General features: G+C 39.1%; 2 protein-coding genes across 2 annotated transcripts; one reads left to right on the plus strand and one right to left on the minus strand.

Moving 5' to 3' along the window:
- The first annotated feature begins 1961 nt into the window (after positions 1 to 1961).
- Positions 1962 to 12788, plus strand: stmn4 (stathmin-like 4). Its single transcript, XM_018694769.2, has 6 exons — positions 1962 to 2067; positions 7855 to 7917; positions 8204 to 8299; positions 8453 to 8658; positions 9406 to 9597; positions 11213 to 12788. Exons 2-6 carry the CDS (start codon positions 7905 to 7907, stop codon positions 11270 to 11272), a joined length of 567 nt encoding a protein of 188 aa, XP_018550285.1. The 5' UTR covers positions 1962 to 2067; positions 7855 to 7904; the 3' UTR covers positions 11273 to 12788.
- Positions 12789 to 12961: 173 nt separating this feature from the next.
- Positions 12962 to 15327, minus strand: il17a/f3 (interleukin 17a/f3). The gene is made up of 4 exons (XM_018694770.2): positions 15168 to 15327; positions 14559 to 14764; positions 14306 to 14449; positions 12962 to 13649 (listed from the first exon to the last, which is right to left on the minus strand). Exons 1-4 carry the CDS (start codon positions 15174 to 15176, stop codon positions 13520 to 13522), a joined length of 489 nt encoding a protein of 162 aa, XP_018550286.1. The 5' UTR covers positions 15177 to 15327; the 3' UTR covers positions 12962 to 13519.
- Between the last annotated feature and the right edge of the window lie 2893 nt (positions 15328 to 18220).

The raw sequence follows: 18220 nt of genomic DNA on the forward strand, positions 1-18220 counted from the left end.
GGACAGTTTGGCTGCTCCACAGTACGTGTGGTATGACAGGGCAATAACTGAGGCAAGAAAGTCATGGAGGTGCTCGAATGTTTCTTTTTAAAGGGTCCTGCAGTTAGAACAAAAACAACAGGGATGCCTGAAATCAGTAAATGGCACATGAATAACACTCCAAGTAATTTCAGTACATATTTTTTTCTTTTCTACCCAAAACTGTGTTAAATGACAAGTGAAAAGCTTGAAATGTGTAGACATACCCTGAAAGTGTCCTGCTATTTAATCCCATTAGATCACATTAGAGTGAACAACTATCTGTCATTTCAAATGGTCCCCTGATACAAGAAGACACTGGTGAAATGTGTTGAGCAGCATTAGTGAGTGTTCAGACCAAAATCAGCCCTGAGTTAGAACAATGTGATGTGGTGAGTGCGTGTCAAGTATGAAACTGATGTGTTACTCAACAGATCAATGATACTGACGGCTTCCTGAAGGCTAATGTTGTCTTATTTACATGTTGTGTGGCTTTAGCTGGCTCGCTAACGCTGCCGGTAATCCTGCATTCAGGAATCAGCTGGGTGTGTTAGTGTTGAAGATGCTTCACTGTGAGGATTTGTGTAGTGCTTTGTGCTGTCACCAGGGCTAACATTAAGATAGCTCCTGATGGTCGACAAATACCTCCAAAACATAGGCTGGATGCCTGTTAATCCATCGTATTGTGCCTTCCATTTCTACACACAATACATACACATATAAGACTGTGTGACAGGGTGGGGAGGCTTTAGTTTAAAGGCACCTTTGCTTCAAATGTGCTGAGTAACAATGGTAAAGTAATGAGCATTGAGTAATTAGTATAGAAGGCTAACACAGTTTTTCAGTGAGTAATGAGGAGTGGATTACATTTTTCAAATTACTTGCCCAACACTGCTGGGCACACAGTGAAAGGTCTGCTTTTAGACCTGTGCAGCTTTAAGTAACTGAGAGATAATCATGATTAACGCGATAAAAACATGATTATTATAGCCTGAGAAAATACACAGTAAATTATGAACTGAAAATAATAATCACGATTGATTAATCTTTAAATTATTTTTACAGTTAACTACTCACTAAATTTAGTCTACTGTTTGTTATGTCAAAAAACTGGAAAATATTTTTTGTTTTGTTCAACCAGCTGTTCAAAACCCAAAGATGTTCAATGCACAACAGTAAACTGAGACAAATCATCATATTGGAGATTTCACCTTTTTTCTCTATAAATATGAATTAATCACTTAAATTGATGATTAAATTAGTGAAATAACTTGACCTGCTGGGTGAGCAGGCAGCTTTGTTTTAGCAGCGTTTAAGGATTGAAAACAGGCTGATCTGAACTGGATATAACTCAAGTGCAACAATACAGACTGAGGCTGAACATGCTGTAGCAATGAATGTGAACAAAAGGTTTTTTAATAGTTGTAATAGTTGTTGCATAAAGTGATGAAGCTCAGTGGTACAGATATTTGTATTGTTTTTGTAGTAGCAGAGACAAATAATCAGTATGTTGAACTGCATGTGCTTCACATTGGAAAAGGTTCTTGCTTCTTGTATTTACAATTTGGATCTAAATTATTTAGTGCTCTGCGTGCTTCCTAGCTGGGCCCCCTGCTGAGATGCACGCACACACACACGCACACACACACACACAGACTACCAGTCTTCACCAATTCCTTACACTACTTCACTCTCTCCCACGCATTATATACATACACACACTCACACACACACACACACACACACACACACACACAATCACACCCTCCTGCACCATATAATGAAACAGTGATTCCACCACCCACCCTGCAGTACAACACAAAGAGCTGATGACCCTCCCCCCATCCTCCCTCTCCCCTCCCATTGGCCGTGAGGCTTGGATGCTGGCAGCGTCTCAGACCAATAAGACGTCTCCAAGGTGATGTCATGGAGGCAGCGTTGATGCTGTTGCTGATGCTGTTGCCCGGCGCCTGTATCCGTGCAGCCAGACGGAGGTAACCGTAGCCACCGGTCCACCATCAGCAGCAGAGAAGACAGGGACAGAGGGGGGTAAGTCTGAGCTCACATTCACAAAACACACAGCTGCACACATCTGCATTCCCCCTGAGTCACTGAGGGTTTTCAAGGTTAGGCCTTAGTGCATAACTGAATGTTGCCTACATATGTGTGTGTGTCAGTAAGGTGTAGTGGGGCGAGGGTGAGGATAGTGATGATGCGGTGGTTCCTGCTGACAGGAGGAAGGAGGAAAAGGGAGAGAACTCGGTGTACCCACAAACGGTGCGATGTGTAACGTGTGTCATTTATTATTGATCCTCCATATGTGCAGATGCAGTTTCGTCTCTGCACAACTTGAACAACTACGCTTGATCTTTTGTGAGGGAGGGACAGAAAGAGAGTGGGAGAGGAAAATGAGGGAGTGTGTATGTGTATATGTGGCAAAAAGATGTGTATGTGTGTGTGTATGTGTGTGTGCAGATGACAGAGGAAAAAAGGGAGTAAGAGTAAGACATGGTATAAACTGAGGAAAAATGTGATTAATAGTTTATAAAGTTTTGGTTGGTTTTGAACCAGCAGACAAGTGTCTTGTCTGTAATGTCAGTGTCGTGCTTAACTGTACAACATTACAGATTCATTACTATGTGTGTATAAGTGTGTTTAAGTCCTTGTATTATGTATAAAAAAAAGAAAGGCAGAAGCAGAGGATGTATGCAAACTTTAGTACATTATCACCACTTATTACTCTCAGAGTAGTATTAAAAATCAGAAGCATATAAACATTAGTAGATGGTGTTTCCAGAATGATGATGAGTCATGTTGATATTCACAATATTCTATTTATTTTTCATTCAAGAATAAAGAAAATGCTCTTAAGTGATACATTCAATATTGCACCCATTAACTTAATAAGGAACAAACGTTTTACTTCTTGAGGTTCATCTAGGACATTGTAGGTATCAGTGCTCTGTATGTGGACAAAATAAAAAAAAAACATGCCACTTTTAGAAAATGTGATATCTGCTTGAGCAAAATGGCTGCTTAAAGCGAAAACTGCTGTAAGTATGGAACAATATACAAGTTTTATTTGGGGTTCTGTGAGACTTTTGCTGGTCATGCAGATCATTTTAAGAGTATAAAATTGGACAGATTTCCAGAAATGATGTCTTAAAGGAAAAAAGTCTCATCAGTCGGCTACAGCCCAGTTACCCAGTCGGCTTTTTGATGCACTATGTAGTGGATATGTGTACACAGAATTGGTGCTGCCATTGTATCATTTCAGATGAGCAGCACAAATGGCAATTACAGCAAATGCCAGCAGTATCATTTGCATGTAAATTGCCTTTTTTATTTTTCCAAGGTCAGTTTGTAACCTAACCCCAACCCTGAATTTTGTGTTTGGTTTGTTTCGGACACTTAAGTAAAATGGCGTCACTGTATGGTAAATAGGAATTTTTTTTTTACCAGTAATTGAAGTCTGAGCTGATCACTTGTCAACTTGCCCCAGTCAGAAATTGACTATAAAATGGCTTTTTATAAGATATAATGTATGAATGTATTAATGGACTAATGAGCTTTAGGAATGCTGGTAGGTGGATTTTGAACAGGCTCGCTATTTCCCCATTCCCAATCTTTATGTTAAACACAATATGTCATTTACTGGGTGTAAATCAGGGGTCTCCCAATCAAAAATAGGAAAAGATGGGGTGATCTCATGAAGTTGTGTGGGATCATGGGCGTTATTGTCTTCTCCACCATTGCCATCACTGCAGTCAGCTTCTCCCAGTTAGAATTCCTTCAGTTTGAATTGTTCAGGAGGTTTTTAATTATCCTCAGAGGTCTCCTCCTCTGCAGAACAAACACACCAGGTGATTAAAACAGGTGAAAACAGAGTAAAACAGTTTTCCATTGAAAACCTGTGTTTCTCTGATGCTGTTTAGCGGAGCTGAGCTGCCACTAACGTTTACTCATACAGATGTATGATAACCAAAATCCTTTATCTGATTAAAATGTTTAATATTTAAGACCAAAAAAGTATCATAAAAATTTTTGCTGAAAACTGGATAAAAAGTCAATTTTGACCACCTCTGGCAACCACAGTACTGTCAATTGCACAAAGGGGATATAACACCGCTGACAGGCGACCAAATGAAATGAACCATTACCTTCATTAAAACTGTGGATTTCTCTAAGATTGAAAATTTGGGCTAATATAAGTACACAACTAAACAAAATATATAACTAATATAATAGCTTTTAAACATTTTAATACAGAGAAGTTACATATTATACCTTTAAGCTAACCAGCCACTACATATTTAGCATACAGACTTAAGAGTGTTATCAATCTTCTCATCTAACTCTCAGTAAGAAATAAAATAAGCATATTATGTAAAATGTTGCACAGTAAGGTGAATAATTTGCTCACTGTACTTATGATTTTAATATTCAAAATTTCTTCACAAAATTCTTTCCTTTTCTGAAAACCATTATATCTTATTATGTATTAACTCCATTTTTAGACCTTACAGGAGAAGTGTTACCTTCAGTAGACATGTGAAGGACAGTGATCTCCTGGGACCAAAAATTCATACATATCACAAAATAGTATAATATCCACAGATGATATAACTGTCAGCAAAATTTCCCATCAACATGACCCAAATGCTCCCTGTGAGCACAGAGACCTTTACAAGCTGCTCTCTCTCTCTCTCTCTCTCTCTCTCTCTCTCTCTCTCTCTCTCTCTCTCTTTTTATTGACAAACAAGGAATGGAGCACTCCTACTCCTGCAGGAAGCAGTGCATTGATCTGCAACCTGGGTGGTTTCATAAGATGAGAGGCAGCTGTGTGTGTGTGTGTGTGTGTGTGTGTGTGTGTGTGTGTGTGTGTGTGCATTCCAGCAGTGTAGCAAAGTAGTACAGCCTGATCTGCATGTGTCTATGTATGTGCACACTGTACGTCTCTCTGTCTGTCTGTGTGTGTCTGTCCCTCTGGGAACCACGACAGGGTGGTCAGGTGAGCATGTGCTCTACATTTTAATGAGACATTTCTCCTTCTCTGTGACATCGGCTGCCTCATTAGTACATTTCTCTCACTCTCTGGAGCTCACTACTCTTCAGGCATTTCACATGCTAACTAAAATGCAGACTTAGAGATAGATAGAGAGATAGATAGATAGATAACTTTCAGAAAGTTTTCAGATAGTGTAGCTACTGGAGCCAAGAGGTGATTTCTCGGGAAGCAAATAAATACATCCCAAAATGTGGAGCTACTCTTTTAATCCAAAAAAAAAAAAAAAAAATATATATATATATATATATATTATATATATATACTTATAATGCATTTTGATTGAATTTAAATGTTTTTCTTTGAGCAGATTTTTTCTTAACAATTTATTTTTCTTTAATTTAACCAAAATTACATTGATTGTTTCTAAGTTCTGTCTTTTGCACAGACAACAGCACAACAGACAATATAATTCTGCATTTGATATTTAGGGAGTGCAATTAGCATACTACTGTATCTTCTGGTATATAGTACAGACCATGAAATGTCAAATTCGAGGATGCTTACATTAGTATAGAAAGAACGGTGGAAGAATGAGGAGGTTCAAAAGTAACTGGACATATGAAGTCAAACAAAATCATGTTTAATATTTTATGGAAAATTGCAGACTTCAGGAAGTCTTGACCCATAGACATCAGCAGATCCTTTGTATCTTCCCTGGTGATGCTCTCTCAGTCCTTCACTGCAGCCACCCTCAGCTCTTCGGTCTCTTTGCCTTTAGTCTCACTGGCTGGACTGTAACTGCCTCATGTGCTGTTTCATCTTCAGAAGATGAAGGGGAGGTGACTGAGAGCAGGTGGGACATTTGGACATTCTGGCAGATACATCCCATCACAGATGTTTGATGAAATTAGGCCCACAGTAGGAACCACTGACATGTCCCACCCTGTGGTGGAAATCTGTTTTATGAAGTTTCAAGTCTTCCTCTGCTGTTTTCTTCAACACTGTGAGCCTGGTTCTGGTGGGTAACCACATGATGAGAGTGCTTATGATACTGGATCCCAGAATTAAAGCAAACTTAATTAGAGTGTGCACTGGGTTGTGAAAAGGTTAACAAGTGTGCAGGGCACTCCTGGATTCTCACATAATAGAATTAGCTATTTAAGTACTGAAGACCTCTGAGTATTTGTGACATGATTAGCACTTTCTGAATTGTATTTATTTATCTTTTACATATTTTTTGAACTGAAATAGAAGATGAAGAGTTAGGGAAATCAGTTTATCTATAACAATGCTTGATAGCTTGTCCGCTTAAAGTCTACATAACATGAGAGTGACACATTTATAGCATCCTTCAGATGTCCATCAATTCCGTGTTGACGAGACCTTCTGACAGACAGGGGACAGACGGATAAAGAGACAGAGAGCAGTTGGTGGAAAGGTCTGGTGAGATAGTTTGCTACTCTGCTGCTTCTGTGCTTCAGTACAGATCAGATCAGTTCAGTGTTCAATGGAATTGAAAATTTAATAGAATTATTTGTTGTATTCTGTTTTCTCTCTGTCAAGCAGTCAGTTCTCAGTGGGTATAATTTATTGCTCACAATTAATGTATCAGAGAGGCATCTTTGCTCTAATCAGTACATATCGCAGCACTGTTCAAAGGTTTGAGCAACATTTTCAGCAGGTGGTGGAACAGGCTAGTGCTGATGCCTCGCTTTGTTATTTATACCCTCTCTTCCTCTCTTGCATCTCCTCAAAGATTTACAGCTGCTCCACCCACTTGTGTTGCCAACTGTGATTCAATGCAACACAGAGGGCTGGGCAAGACTGCGTTTTGCTTATTGTTACTTCACGTGGATATCTGAGCTTCACTGTGCAGAATGACATATGTGCAGAATTTGACACTAGAGGGATGTTTTCATTCATTTGTTGAAGAGCGAAAGTTTCTCGTCTTAAATCTGAGGTTAAGGTGTTTAAGCAGGATTTCATGACATTACAGCTAGTTTGATACGCTGCTATGGAACTTGTATGTATATTTGTATATGGAGTGACACAGAAACTTATACTTGATTTAAAGGTGCTATATGTAAGTTTCTGCTATTGCTACATGGCCAACATTAGCAATAGGTGTTTACTCACCAGTCAGCATCAAACTAAATTTCTTTTACACACAAGAGCTGTCTCTGCTGGTGAAAACAACGCCATTCTTAACTCTAGTTTTGCTTTGATTTCTATCACTTTTCTTCTCCTGAAGTTAGCATGCTAACCAGCTAACCCCAGCCCATCCCATCTCATAATACCTTTGAAATAGTGAGTCACTGTAGCAGTGTTTAAGGTAGACAAGAATACAGTTTTCTACTGAAGGAGCTTTAGAGCACTTATGTGTTAACCTAGTTTGTTGAAATCTCCTATTAAAGGAGGGATGGGCCCATTTTGTTCTTATGGGAACAAGATAATGATGACTAATGAGGATCTTGGGTCAAAATGTTTTATGATATTGTATGTTCAAGAAATCCTTCTCCATTTTTCATTGCTTGCTTAGTTTGATTTCTGCAGCATTTTGAAGTATCCAAACTGGCGCGTCATCCTTGAGAAAAATTACCCTTTATTTTAGCCCACATTTATCGTTTTGATTCCGTGCTGCTCTCTCATTGGATGAATTCAACCTTAATGGGGAGGAGCTTGCATGAGTGCGCTGCAGTTTTCTGTCTTGTTAATTCTCTCCTCAGCCACTGCTTCTCAAATTCATTATGTGACCTTTGGAGCTGCTTCATTCAATCCTTCCCCTGTGTCTCTCTCTGTCTCCGTCTCTGCATGTCTTTCTCTGACAGAGTGAGAAGGATCTTCAGCATCCCTGGAGAGTTACATACGCAGTGAGAAGATGACCCTGGCAGGTAAATGCAGCCACAGCAGAAACTCGCACACCTCCCAGCTCTTCGATTCTGTACTGTATATACTGCTAATGGTTGTGATAATAGCAATAGGGTAAATGTATTATCTGAATCATGTATTGTGTCATTAGTATGACTGTTGTACTGAGAATAGTCACCGTCACAGTAGAGGAGAGTTTCATCATCAGTCTTTGAATGCTTGTTCATCATTCAGTTTGTGTCAACACAATGTCAATGATAATAGCACAAGTGTGTGTGTGTGTGTGTGTGTGTGTGTGTGTGTCCTCAGCCTACAAAGAGAAGGTCAAAGAGCTCCCCCTGGTGTCTCTGTTCTGCGCCTGCCTGAACCCACAGACTGCAGAGAAACCTACATACAAGGCAGAAGGTAAATTATAATAAATTATTATTATAAAAAATGGGAAAGGCAGGAATATGACAAACTGAAACAGCAGGAGGAATGTAAACCACAAACCACATGATACAATAAAAAAAAATCCTAGTAACCAAATCTAAACATGGCCACAATCCAACACCACAGATGCAGTGGACCTGGGCTGGTGCGTCATTAAGGACGTGGAGGTGATTGAGCTGAATAAGCGGGCATCGGGCCAAGCCTTCGAGGTGATCCTCAAGCCCCCGTCCTTCGATGGTGTGCCTGAGCTCAACACCTTCATGCCGCAGCGCCGCGACCCATCCCTGGAGGAAATCCAGAAGAAACTGGAGGCTGCCGAGGAGAGGCGAAAGGTGAGAGGAGAAGCGGAAGGCAGGGGTTTGGCTTTTCTAAATCTGAGTTTATGCATCCCCACAAGAAAACCCAGCTGGACATGCCCTGACCCAAAACTGTAACCCTAGCTGTTTGTGGCTCATTCAGGCATTGTCAAACATCTGACAACACTCTTTGTGGGCAGTGTGATTGATTAAGGAGAAAAAAGGGTGGAAATGGATAAAAGGAAAGAGGGAGGGAGTGTTGGAGTGGATAGAAACGAAAGGGAGGAAACATGAGCAGAGGGAGGGTGGAGAGATGAAAAGAGGGACATGAAAGTACAAGGGCAATCATGCAAGGACACACACACAATGGCTCATATTCATCAAGCAAAGAGGATGGTGGAGAGAGGGGAAGGTGGGGGATATAGCTGAGCCAGAGTTGGTGGTCACAGGACACCATCAGATGCAACCACAGGAACATACATTTATACAGACTTTCCTGTATTACACAAAAACACACACATAGTAGAGATGTAAATAACTTATTATTTCCTGAGGCGGTAGTCACAGCTACCACAAATCTTACAATTGGCACACACCCAAAGAGAAATAAACAAAAACATAACTCAACAGACACACTGTATCTGCTGTGCCCTGACTGTATCCTAGTAGTAATGGATAAAGTTTTGTCTCCAGGTCCCAGACCCATGCACTCAAACACACAACAACCATAACTTTGAAATTCACTCATTGAGCCAACCCTTAATGCTCTCTGTCTCCCTCCAGTGCCAGGAGGCTGAGCTCCTGAAACACCTGGCAGAGAAGAGGGAGCACGAGCGCGAAGTAATCCAGAAGGCCTTTGAGGAGAACAACAACTTCATCAAGAATGCAAAGGAGAAGCTGGAGCAGAAGATGGAGGCCAACAAGGAGAACAGGGAGGCCCTGCTGGCTGCCATGCTGGAGAGGCTGCAGGAGAAGGTACTGTCCTGACATGATTATCCCTAATCATTCAAACAAGGGCTTACTGACAAAAGATTTCTACAGTGTTCTCTTCTCACACCAGTCTAATGCACAAAAAACAATAATTGGAAATGTGCCTAGACAAATGACAATGGATTTTAACATAGAAAAAGTTCAGTTGTCTAAAAGGTCAGGTCTTGAAAATAGTCTCTCAAAAGAGCAAAATACTCTGTCTAGACTAGAACATGAGGATTAAATTCATCATCATAGCAGGGACAGACAAATAAAGTTTCCACCAACACTGGGCTCAGAGGACAGAATTCAAGTATCACTGTTGCTTATGTTCTTTCCAACTACATCTAGTACATACAAGTCCTCATTCCTGCTCTCTAGGGACTGAACTTGTTTGTGTGGCTCCTTTTTAGGGTAGTGTTAGAGTAATGTTTTTCCTGCTGGGTCCAATCCTGCTCTGTAATGCAGTGGCAGTGTAGTTGGGGGACTACTAAAAGGATTAGTTTGACATTTTGGCAATACACTATTAGATAGAGAAGAATTAGATAAGAAACTCAGTACCACTCTCATGTTGAGGTGTTGAGCATGAAGGTAGAGTTGGTGGGTATCTTATCTTAGTGTAGCTTAGCTTAGCTTACCTGAGCTTAGCTTAGCTTAGCAAAGAGACTGGAAGTGGAAACTGTTAAAAATGCTGACTCCATCCATTACCTTTATATATATTCATGTCAGCATTCACATCTAGTTAAGCAGATGTTGAAAACAACATTAAATGACATTACAGTTGCATCATCACTGAAAACTGGGCAAAAGATTTCCACCAGCTCAGTTAAGAAACATCAGATAATGGAGAGCGCACAGCTGAATTCCACTGTGACAAAAAAACAACAAATATAATTTTCCATGCTCTTTTTTCAACAACAACAACAACAAAAAACTCATATAAACAACACTGTCAAACCCAGTGGTTTGTAGACAATTCTATAACAGTTCATGGCCAGCAAGAAGTAAACATGCTAACTAATTAGCTTGCTAGTGGTTCTACTGAAGTTAGCATGCTAAGCAGGTAGCCCTGTCCTGGTCTGCCTGTCTCGTCACTTACCGATAATGACTCATTGTAGCGTCCAGACCGCCCTGAAGAACTACTGCTACTCACAGGGCGTATTCTAACCTCTTGTATTACATCTATTAGGCAACAATGGTTGAAGCTCTTGGCAAGCAACCATCACCACCATCTGCTCTTAGCAAAACTTACGAGTAGGCCCTTTAACAAGTAGACATGAAAGCAGTGTTGACCTTCATCCAACTCTCAAAAAGAAAACATGTATTTTCCCCAAAATGTTGAGCTATTTACTTAAATTTCAATATTTTTCTTTGATTAGGTTTCACAGTTTTAAACCGATATGCATTCAAGCCTTCTGTGTTATAAACTAGGCCTGTAGTTCTATTTTAACATTGTTCACAAGCTTGATCATAATATGAATATTATATGAGGTGGAAAGAGTTTTTATTTCTCCCCACTCAGTCATTCCCCTGTTCTCTGTTCTGCTTCTCGCTTATTAATGCTAACATATTCACAAATACTAATGACTGATGTTGCTGTGTCTCTGTGTTTGTCTGGCAGGACAAACACGCAGAAGAAGTGAGGAAGAACAAGGAGATGAAGGAGGAAGCCTGCCGGTAGATGAGTGGAGCAAGGGAGGCCGAGCAAGGGAGCCAAGAAAGAGAGAGAGAAAGAGAGAGAGGGACTGGGAGTTTTCAGAGTCGTAAAAAAAGAAAGGAAATCAAAACAGTGCAGGAAAGAAAAAAAGAACTCAAAAACAACTCGAACAGAGGGAAAAGGCAAGTTTTCATATTTGATGTATGCTGTAACAATTCTGAACAAGCTGTACAAATTTTAGCAAACTCTTCGATGTTGAAATTCGAAAAGAAATCTTTAGCTTTTTTCTAGAGGAAAGTGGGCGGGTGGTGGTGGGGTGGCATCAAAACAAACATTTCATGTATTTAATAGAGGGGCTGCTGGGGTTGTTTGGTGAGGAATGAAAGCTGCGCCAAAGCAGGAGGAGGTAAAAATTTAAATTACAGCTCTCTCATTCCTGAAGTCCTTTCAGAAAGAAGGAAGTTATAATTGCCTGTGTGATATTTTAATGTATTAACTGAGCTGTGTTTTTCTTACAGTTGCCAGTTATGCAGTTTCTTAACAATTAGACTGTAACCATGAAGAAGGGAGCTGTAATCTAAATTGTTACCCAGTAAAAGATGAAAAACAGTAGGATGATTCTGAGTAGAACTGGACACACAGATGTAGTTTAAGAACCCTAGTCAGTCACAACTGATACAAGTCAAAACCAAGTGGCTTCTTTAGTGATTTACAGAGTACTTACTGGTCAATATATACAAACAGGACATAACACACAAGCGTCTGTTGTTTCTGGATTAAAAATAAAAACTGATTTCCCTAGGTCCACTGCTCTCATGCTAATTCTGCGCTGCACCATTTTTGGAATGGTTCAGCCTGTCTAGGGACGTCTGTGTGAGCTAAACTCAGTGAATATAAAATGAAGATTCAGGCTTCTGTTTCCTTCTACAATGCTCTAGGTGAATACAATAATAAGAAAAAAAGCTTGAAAAGTGAAGAAGCTCTGCTGTATTCTGCCATTTTCAGGCTCTTTGTGAAACTTTAGCTGTAGTGTAGTCATAGATCAGTGACATGCATTTGAGTCTCTTAGATTTAGAGCACTGATTGCACTCTTATTTCATTAAGCACAACTCGAAAGCACATATGCATACAAGAAGGACAGTGAATATGTACAGTCAAAACAACAATAACATCACAGGAAGGCAAAGTAGTGAGTGACAGTAGTTGAGGATTTGGACAAATTTGATGTGGAAGTATGGGTCTGGGGCTTTTCTGGCTAACCAGTAGTCTCCGTTTGCTTTGACATATGTCACTGTGCTCTGATCGTCAGTTAATGATTTTCAAGGGAATTTAAACATAAAAGAGTAAACAGAAAGATTAAATTAGCTCGAGTTGTTGAGTCATACTGACTTGATTGAAATATCTAAAATGTTTGCACTGCAACAGGGGAGTCGTAACATGGGGTTTGTACTTGCTGTAACTGTGTGTCGCTGTATATCTTCGAGGCTGGATTGATTGTATCTGTTTGGCATGGTCAGTAAAAATAGCTTGACTGAACTCACGCTTTGCTCTTATTCTCATTATTTCTCAATTTGTAAATTGACAGTGTGATTTTCTGCATCCACTCATATACTCACACACATAAGCATCATTCCCACTGGAGATACAGGGAAACAGTAATTATTACATTTAATTTGGCTAACTCATTTTTCACAGTGAAGTTGGACATCAAAGTTGGGATAAAAAATTTTAATAAAGCATTTTGGTTTAGAATAAAATAATAATACAGTTATTATAAAATGTGACTTACAAAAAAGCTCTGAAACATTAGAGAAATAAAATCAGACAAACTATTAAAAACATACACACCCACAAAGTTTTATATAATCATACGATATACAAATATATCATTTTCAAGACTCACTTTTTCACCACTAGGAGGCAGAAAGAAATGCAGCTCTTTGCAGTACCAGTACTATCAGTGTATCAGGTTCTTATGGCTATCAGAGAAGCCCAGTTAAATTGTGCAAGTGGCACAGTGATATTGATTTGCATGTCTTCATGAAAAACGTGGTGCTAGAGGCTTTGTGACACAGAGACAACTCACACAGCTTGTTGGTAGCTACTGCAGCTGGCAAGCTAACAGCTAACATCGCAAGTCAGAGAACATGCTAATGCTAATAAATCACTATAAATAGCCAGGGGAAAAAAATGCTCTTTCACATTACACAGTCATTTGAATCAGTGACAACATTTACAGGAGAATTGCTAACATCAGGAGTCTCCTGTGTGTTACTGCTGTGGTATGACACTGGGCCTCACACAGGTACAGCCGACTGTGATCACCTCTGTCCCCAGTCTGAAGACAAACTTGTTCCTTGCTTTTCTCCCCCTTTTGTTATTTTGCTGTTGCTTTGGGACTCTGCAGTGAGATGTGGAGAAAAATCACAGCTAAATAAACGGATGGTGTCATTATCAGATAAATAAATACTACAGTATTATATTGTGTTGAATTTGATTGTACTGGATGTGACCGCAGACAGGGATGAAACATTGATGAAATTGCCTGGAGTCATTCAATCTCATGCAATTCAGCATATTTCCATTCAGTTTAGTAGCAATGAATGCAACACTGTTTTCACTTTTTATTCAGTAAAGAGGGGTTAATCTGAGAGAAAACTGCCACCACTGCCTCTGAAATAAATATTTTCAAGTGTACGTGTCTTATGTCATGCTTAGTGTTACGGGAAATTGCGGTTTGAAGTCTTGAGGCTGTGCAGAGCCTGACCTCAGTGTTTGACACTGGATAATAACATCAGATTCCTGTACTGCATGTGTATATCAAAACTGATATACCATTGGTTTACACTTCTGCCTGCTCTGATTATGTCCCACCCTAGCAGATTTTTCAACAGGAAATGTATCAGATTAAGAAAAATGCTCTCCAAATTGCATTTCACTGTTTAAGGCCAACCTATTTAAGCATGAGCACAAGAATGACTGCAGCACTACAATCAAAACCAGGGACGAACAAACAACAATAGACATCAGCTGCTTCTTTAGACTGCAGTGACTCACCTGTGGAGGACCAGGACCTGGTAGTAGATGGGTTTAGCCTCCAGCGCAGCATCCTCACCTTCTCCCTGCAGGCTCCGACAGCTAGAGGTCAGGCACTGAGCGTGGGAGATCCTACTGGGCAACCGAGATGCCACATAGGTGTCTCTGGAGAGGCACGGAAAGTGGGGAAAAAAAGAGGTGGTTTTTTTGCACCAACTATGTAAAGAGATGAAAAATGACTTTACCAGCCCTCAGGATTTCAGCGATGCCTCACCTGTACGTCCAGGGTGACAGAGACATGTTGGCAATGGACGAGGGAGACGTGCTGGTGATCTGAGGTTGCACCGAGGGATCCAGGACCAGTCTCACTTTCTTGCCCTTCAGCCCAGTTCCTCTCCCAGACTTCATTGAGACAGCCTGTTCTTTTCTGGTGGCGTGCAACAACATGGCCAGGCCCAGCATCAACAGAGCTCTTGACAACTAAATAGAATGAAAACGATGAAAAACAGCAGCCAAAGACAAATCCAGACAAGGATGGAGAAAGGTCTACAAAAGATGCATCAAATACCCTTATCTCATTTTTGTGTCTGTTGTCAGTTCTTGCTCAGCTACATTCCAAATTAATTAATTAATTAATTAATGCTTGGGTGATCTTAATTTTTTTAACACTTGACACACATTCTGAATGACAGGAAAGTCTCAGTTTTTAGTCATACAGTATGAAATTTGGAATCAAAAGTCAAAAGCTACACTAACTTTCCATACCAGTGTGATCCCATCTTATCAAACAGCTCACATTATTTCATATAAACCCACTCTGATAAACCATTCTCTGTTCATCGTACAATCATCAATAAGAGATAAGCAAACAGGTCCAACTCACCAGCAGCATGATTGTGTCGTCTCGCTTTTAGAGCTCCAACGTTAACTGTGAAGCACTGCTCTGCTGTCTTGTTATGTCTACGTTCTCTCTGTGTTTATATACAGGCAGATTGTGTTGGTGTGTGTTGGCAAGATGTGCAGTGCATTTCCGCTATGACTGTCACTGATTTTAAAGATACACATGTTAACTTGTACATGAGATACAGTTTGATCTCTTTGTAGTTGGCATTTCTTTCATTTTCCATCTAACATCTCCACCACTTTCCATTCTCTACTTATGAATGCAAATGTCTTACTGTCTTGGATTCTGCCGTTGCAGCATTTGGCAACATACATTACACTCCTGTACAAACGACAAAGAGCTTGTACTTTCTTTCTTAATGTTCAAAGTCTCTGAGGTTCCTTTCACTTTAACCCATTTTGAACATAAAAAGTCACAGTACATGAAAAAGTACCAATTCCCGTGTGAAATTTTGAGCTCTTCATATGTATATTGCACCCTGTCAAAAGGTGTGAAAAAGTTCTTTCACCTATAGACCTTTTTGATGTGGTTGTGAAAACAGTGCACTGCTTCTTTTATGGCAAAAAAGAAGTTTTTGTGTTAAAAGGAAAAAGGGAAAAAGAGCACTGATGTGAAAACCTGCAATGCAAGCTGGAATTTTTTCTTTCAGTGTCCAAACCAAACCAGTGGGGATTTTGTCAACCCAGGCCCAAGTATAACAAATAATTATTTGTGATGTCTTTTGAAATCTGACTCAGATCTCATTTTAAAACAAATCTGAAAGTGGACCTATTTCTGAGAGCAGAAAAAAATTCTGAAAGTAAATTTAACTGCATGAGTTCAGAGAACTAATAACCCTGCAACACAAAAGAATGAGAAAATACTGGCATAAATTTATTACATTATCCCGTTAAGAGACCAACCTAGGCGAATCATTTACATTTTGAACTGGCTCAACTTTGATTTTTTTATCCAAGTCATATGAAACACACTAGTAGCTGCACCTTCACACTGCCAACCCACTCTAAACAATGTAGGTCAAGGAAATGCTGACTGGTGTTCTGGCAATAAATCAGCATAACTACTCTTCAAAGACAAACTGTGTGATAACATCTTCTCTCCATATGCATAATATGAGTAAGGAACCTACTAAGTGGAGCACAGCTGTACTGGATGTATAGTGAAGTAAAAAGAAATGGTTTGAGAGCTAGATACAGTTTGACACCATTAACCTTGCAAAAAGAATTGTACCACAATATGTTCCTCATAAAATCAGACCAAAGGAAATACTAAATTGATTGACGAATGACCAAAATAGCTGACCATAATGCAGATAAATAATAAAACGATGATGAAGTATGATTATGATAATAATATGAGAACATAAGAATGAGGTATTACTTGCATCTACTCAGTGTGTCCCGTAAAACTTAAATCACAATAAAGCAATGAACACAAGCCTCTGTGCAAACAGAGCATATAATATTCATTCATATATTACATTCATATAATATAGAATATAATATATAATATTCATTCATATAAATTTATAGTATTCATATAATATTTGCAGTGTTACAACCTACAGCCTATGGAATCATTTACTTTTGCAAAGTTAAATAATAATGAGTTGATAAATTGATCAATTTTAAAAAGAGATCATAAAAAGACTTAGAACTTAAATTATGCACTGAAAACCAAAAGTTAAAGAGTATGATGAAATGTTAAATGATTTTCTGTCTTTGAATTATCAATGAATAATTGAATTTTAAAATTGGAGTCAAAAAATAAATTCTAAAAATGTCTCTAAATTCACCTTTTAAAAAAAAAAAAAAAAAACTCATTTACTTTACTTATTCAACTCACATATGCATCTGCAAACTTACAGTTTTTTTTTTTTTATCTGAAGGAAAAGTTGTATGTGACAAATATGAAGCTTAGCACAGATGTAATGACATGGGGGAAAAGCCAGTCCGGCTCTGTCCAAACGTAACAAAATGTGCCTACCAACACCCTGAAGCTCATATATTAACTTGTTTCTTTTTTTGTTTAATCCATACAAAAACTAAAGTACAAAATACATGTTGTGCAGTTATCTACCTTGGCTGGGTGCAGTTACTTTCTTGAGTCACCTTTGGAGAGTCAGGCTAGCTAACTGCCCTTGTTTCCAGTCTCTGAGGTATGCTAGGCTAACTGGCTCCTGGAGAATGTTTCATATTTACCATGCAGGTATTGATCTTCTCATCTAAATGCTGGCCAAAAGCAACTAATTGTATTTCCCAAAATGTCAAACCTAAAAGATGATCTACTATATTTTAAAGACGTGTGAGCAGTCTGTCAGTTAAAAGTTAGAAGAAGTCCAATAAACATAATCCATCCATTATCATCCATCCCATCCATCTTGCATGTGTTACATACTGTATCATCATTACAACAGTGTGAGAACTCACTCTTTCAGGTTTTCAGTGAATTCAACATGAACTGAGCAAAAAATTGCATTAGTCTTTTCATTCTTTCCTTTTATGGTTTCTATATTCCTTTGCCAAATAGCACTTCTTCTGTTCCCGCTCATTCCCAGTGAAGTGTTCCAACAGCAACAAGCCAGTCAGCTTCAATTCCCACTCAGCTTTAGTCTGTTACATAACAATCAGCAGCCTTATTTCCCAAAGGTGAAGTTTGACTTCATATGAAGTGACAGTCAGATTGAAGATCATTTATATTGTCTTTCATCATAAGCACAAGCACAAGACTTTACATCTAACCAATCAATAATCACAAGACAAGTAATAATGTTGTATAATAAGCCACTCATGTTATGATGTAAGAAATCAGTTGCCACTGACAGATGCCAACATGATGAAGTCAGAGGACAACTGGCAGTGGAACAGAAAAATGCTTGACCTTTATCCCGTGGTTCTTCTTTCTCCTCATCTGATGTATTTCATTCGAAAAGAAAGCAAAAGGACAATTACTTAGAAAAGATTTCCTAACTAAACTTTCCACAAAGTCCCCCTCTAGGAAATCCATGGGAGGATCAAACATCAACTGTGATT

The sequence above is a fragment of the Lates calcarifer genome, linkage group LG7_1 (genome assembly GCF_001640805.2).
Source record: "Lates calcarifer isolate ASB-BC8 linkage group LG7_1, TLL_Latcal_v3, whole genome shotgun sequence".
Classification (NCBI taxonomy): Eukaryota; Metazoa; Chordata; class Actinopteri; family Centropomidae; genus Lates; species Lates calcarifer.

Bases quoted from the DNA above. Each gene is read 5' to 3' on its own strand.
- il17a/f3 (XM_018694770.2), bottom strand. The intron at 14,450-14,558 runs GTGAGGCATCGC...GTGCCTCTCCAG, and splicing joins CTGTCACCCTGGACGTACAG to AGACACCTATGTGGCATCTC. The intron at 13,650-14,305 runs GTGAGTCACTGC...ATCTCACTGCAG, and splicing joins CAGGTCCTGGTCCTCCACAG to AGTCCCAAAGCAACAGCAAA.
- stmn4 (XM_018694769.2), top strand. The intron at 8,300-8,452 runs GTAAATTATAAT...CCAACACCACAG, and splicing joins ACCTACATACAAGGCAGAAG to ATGCAGTGGACCTGGGCTGG. The intron at 9,598-11,212 runs GTACTGTCCTGA...TTTGTCTGGCAG, and splicing joins TGGAGAGGCTGCAGGAGAAG to GACAAACACGCAGAAGAAGT.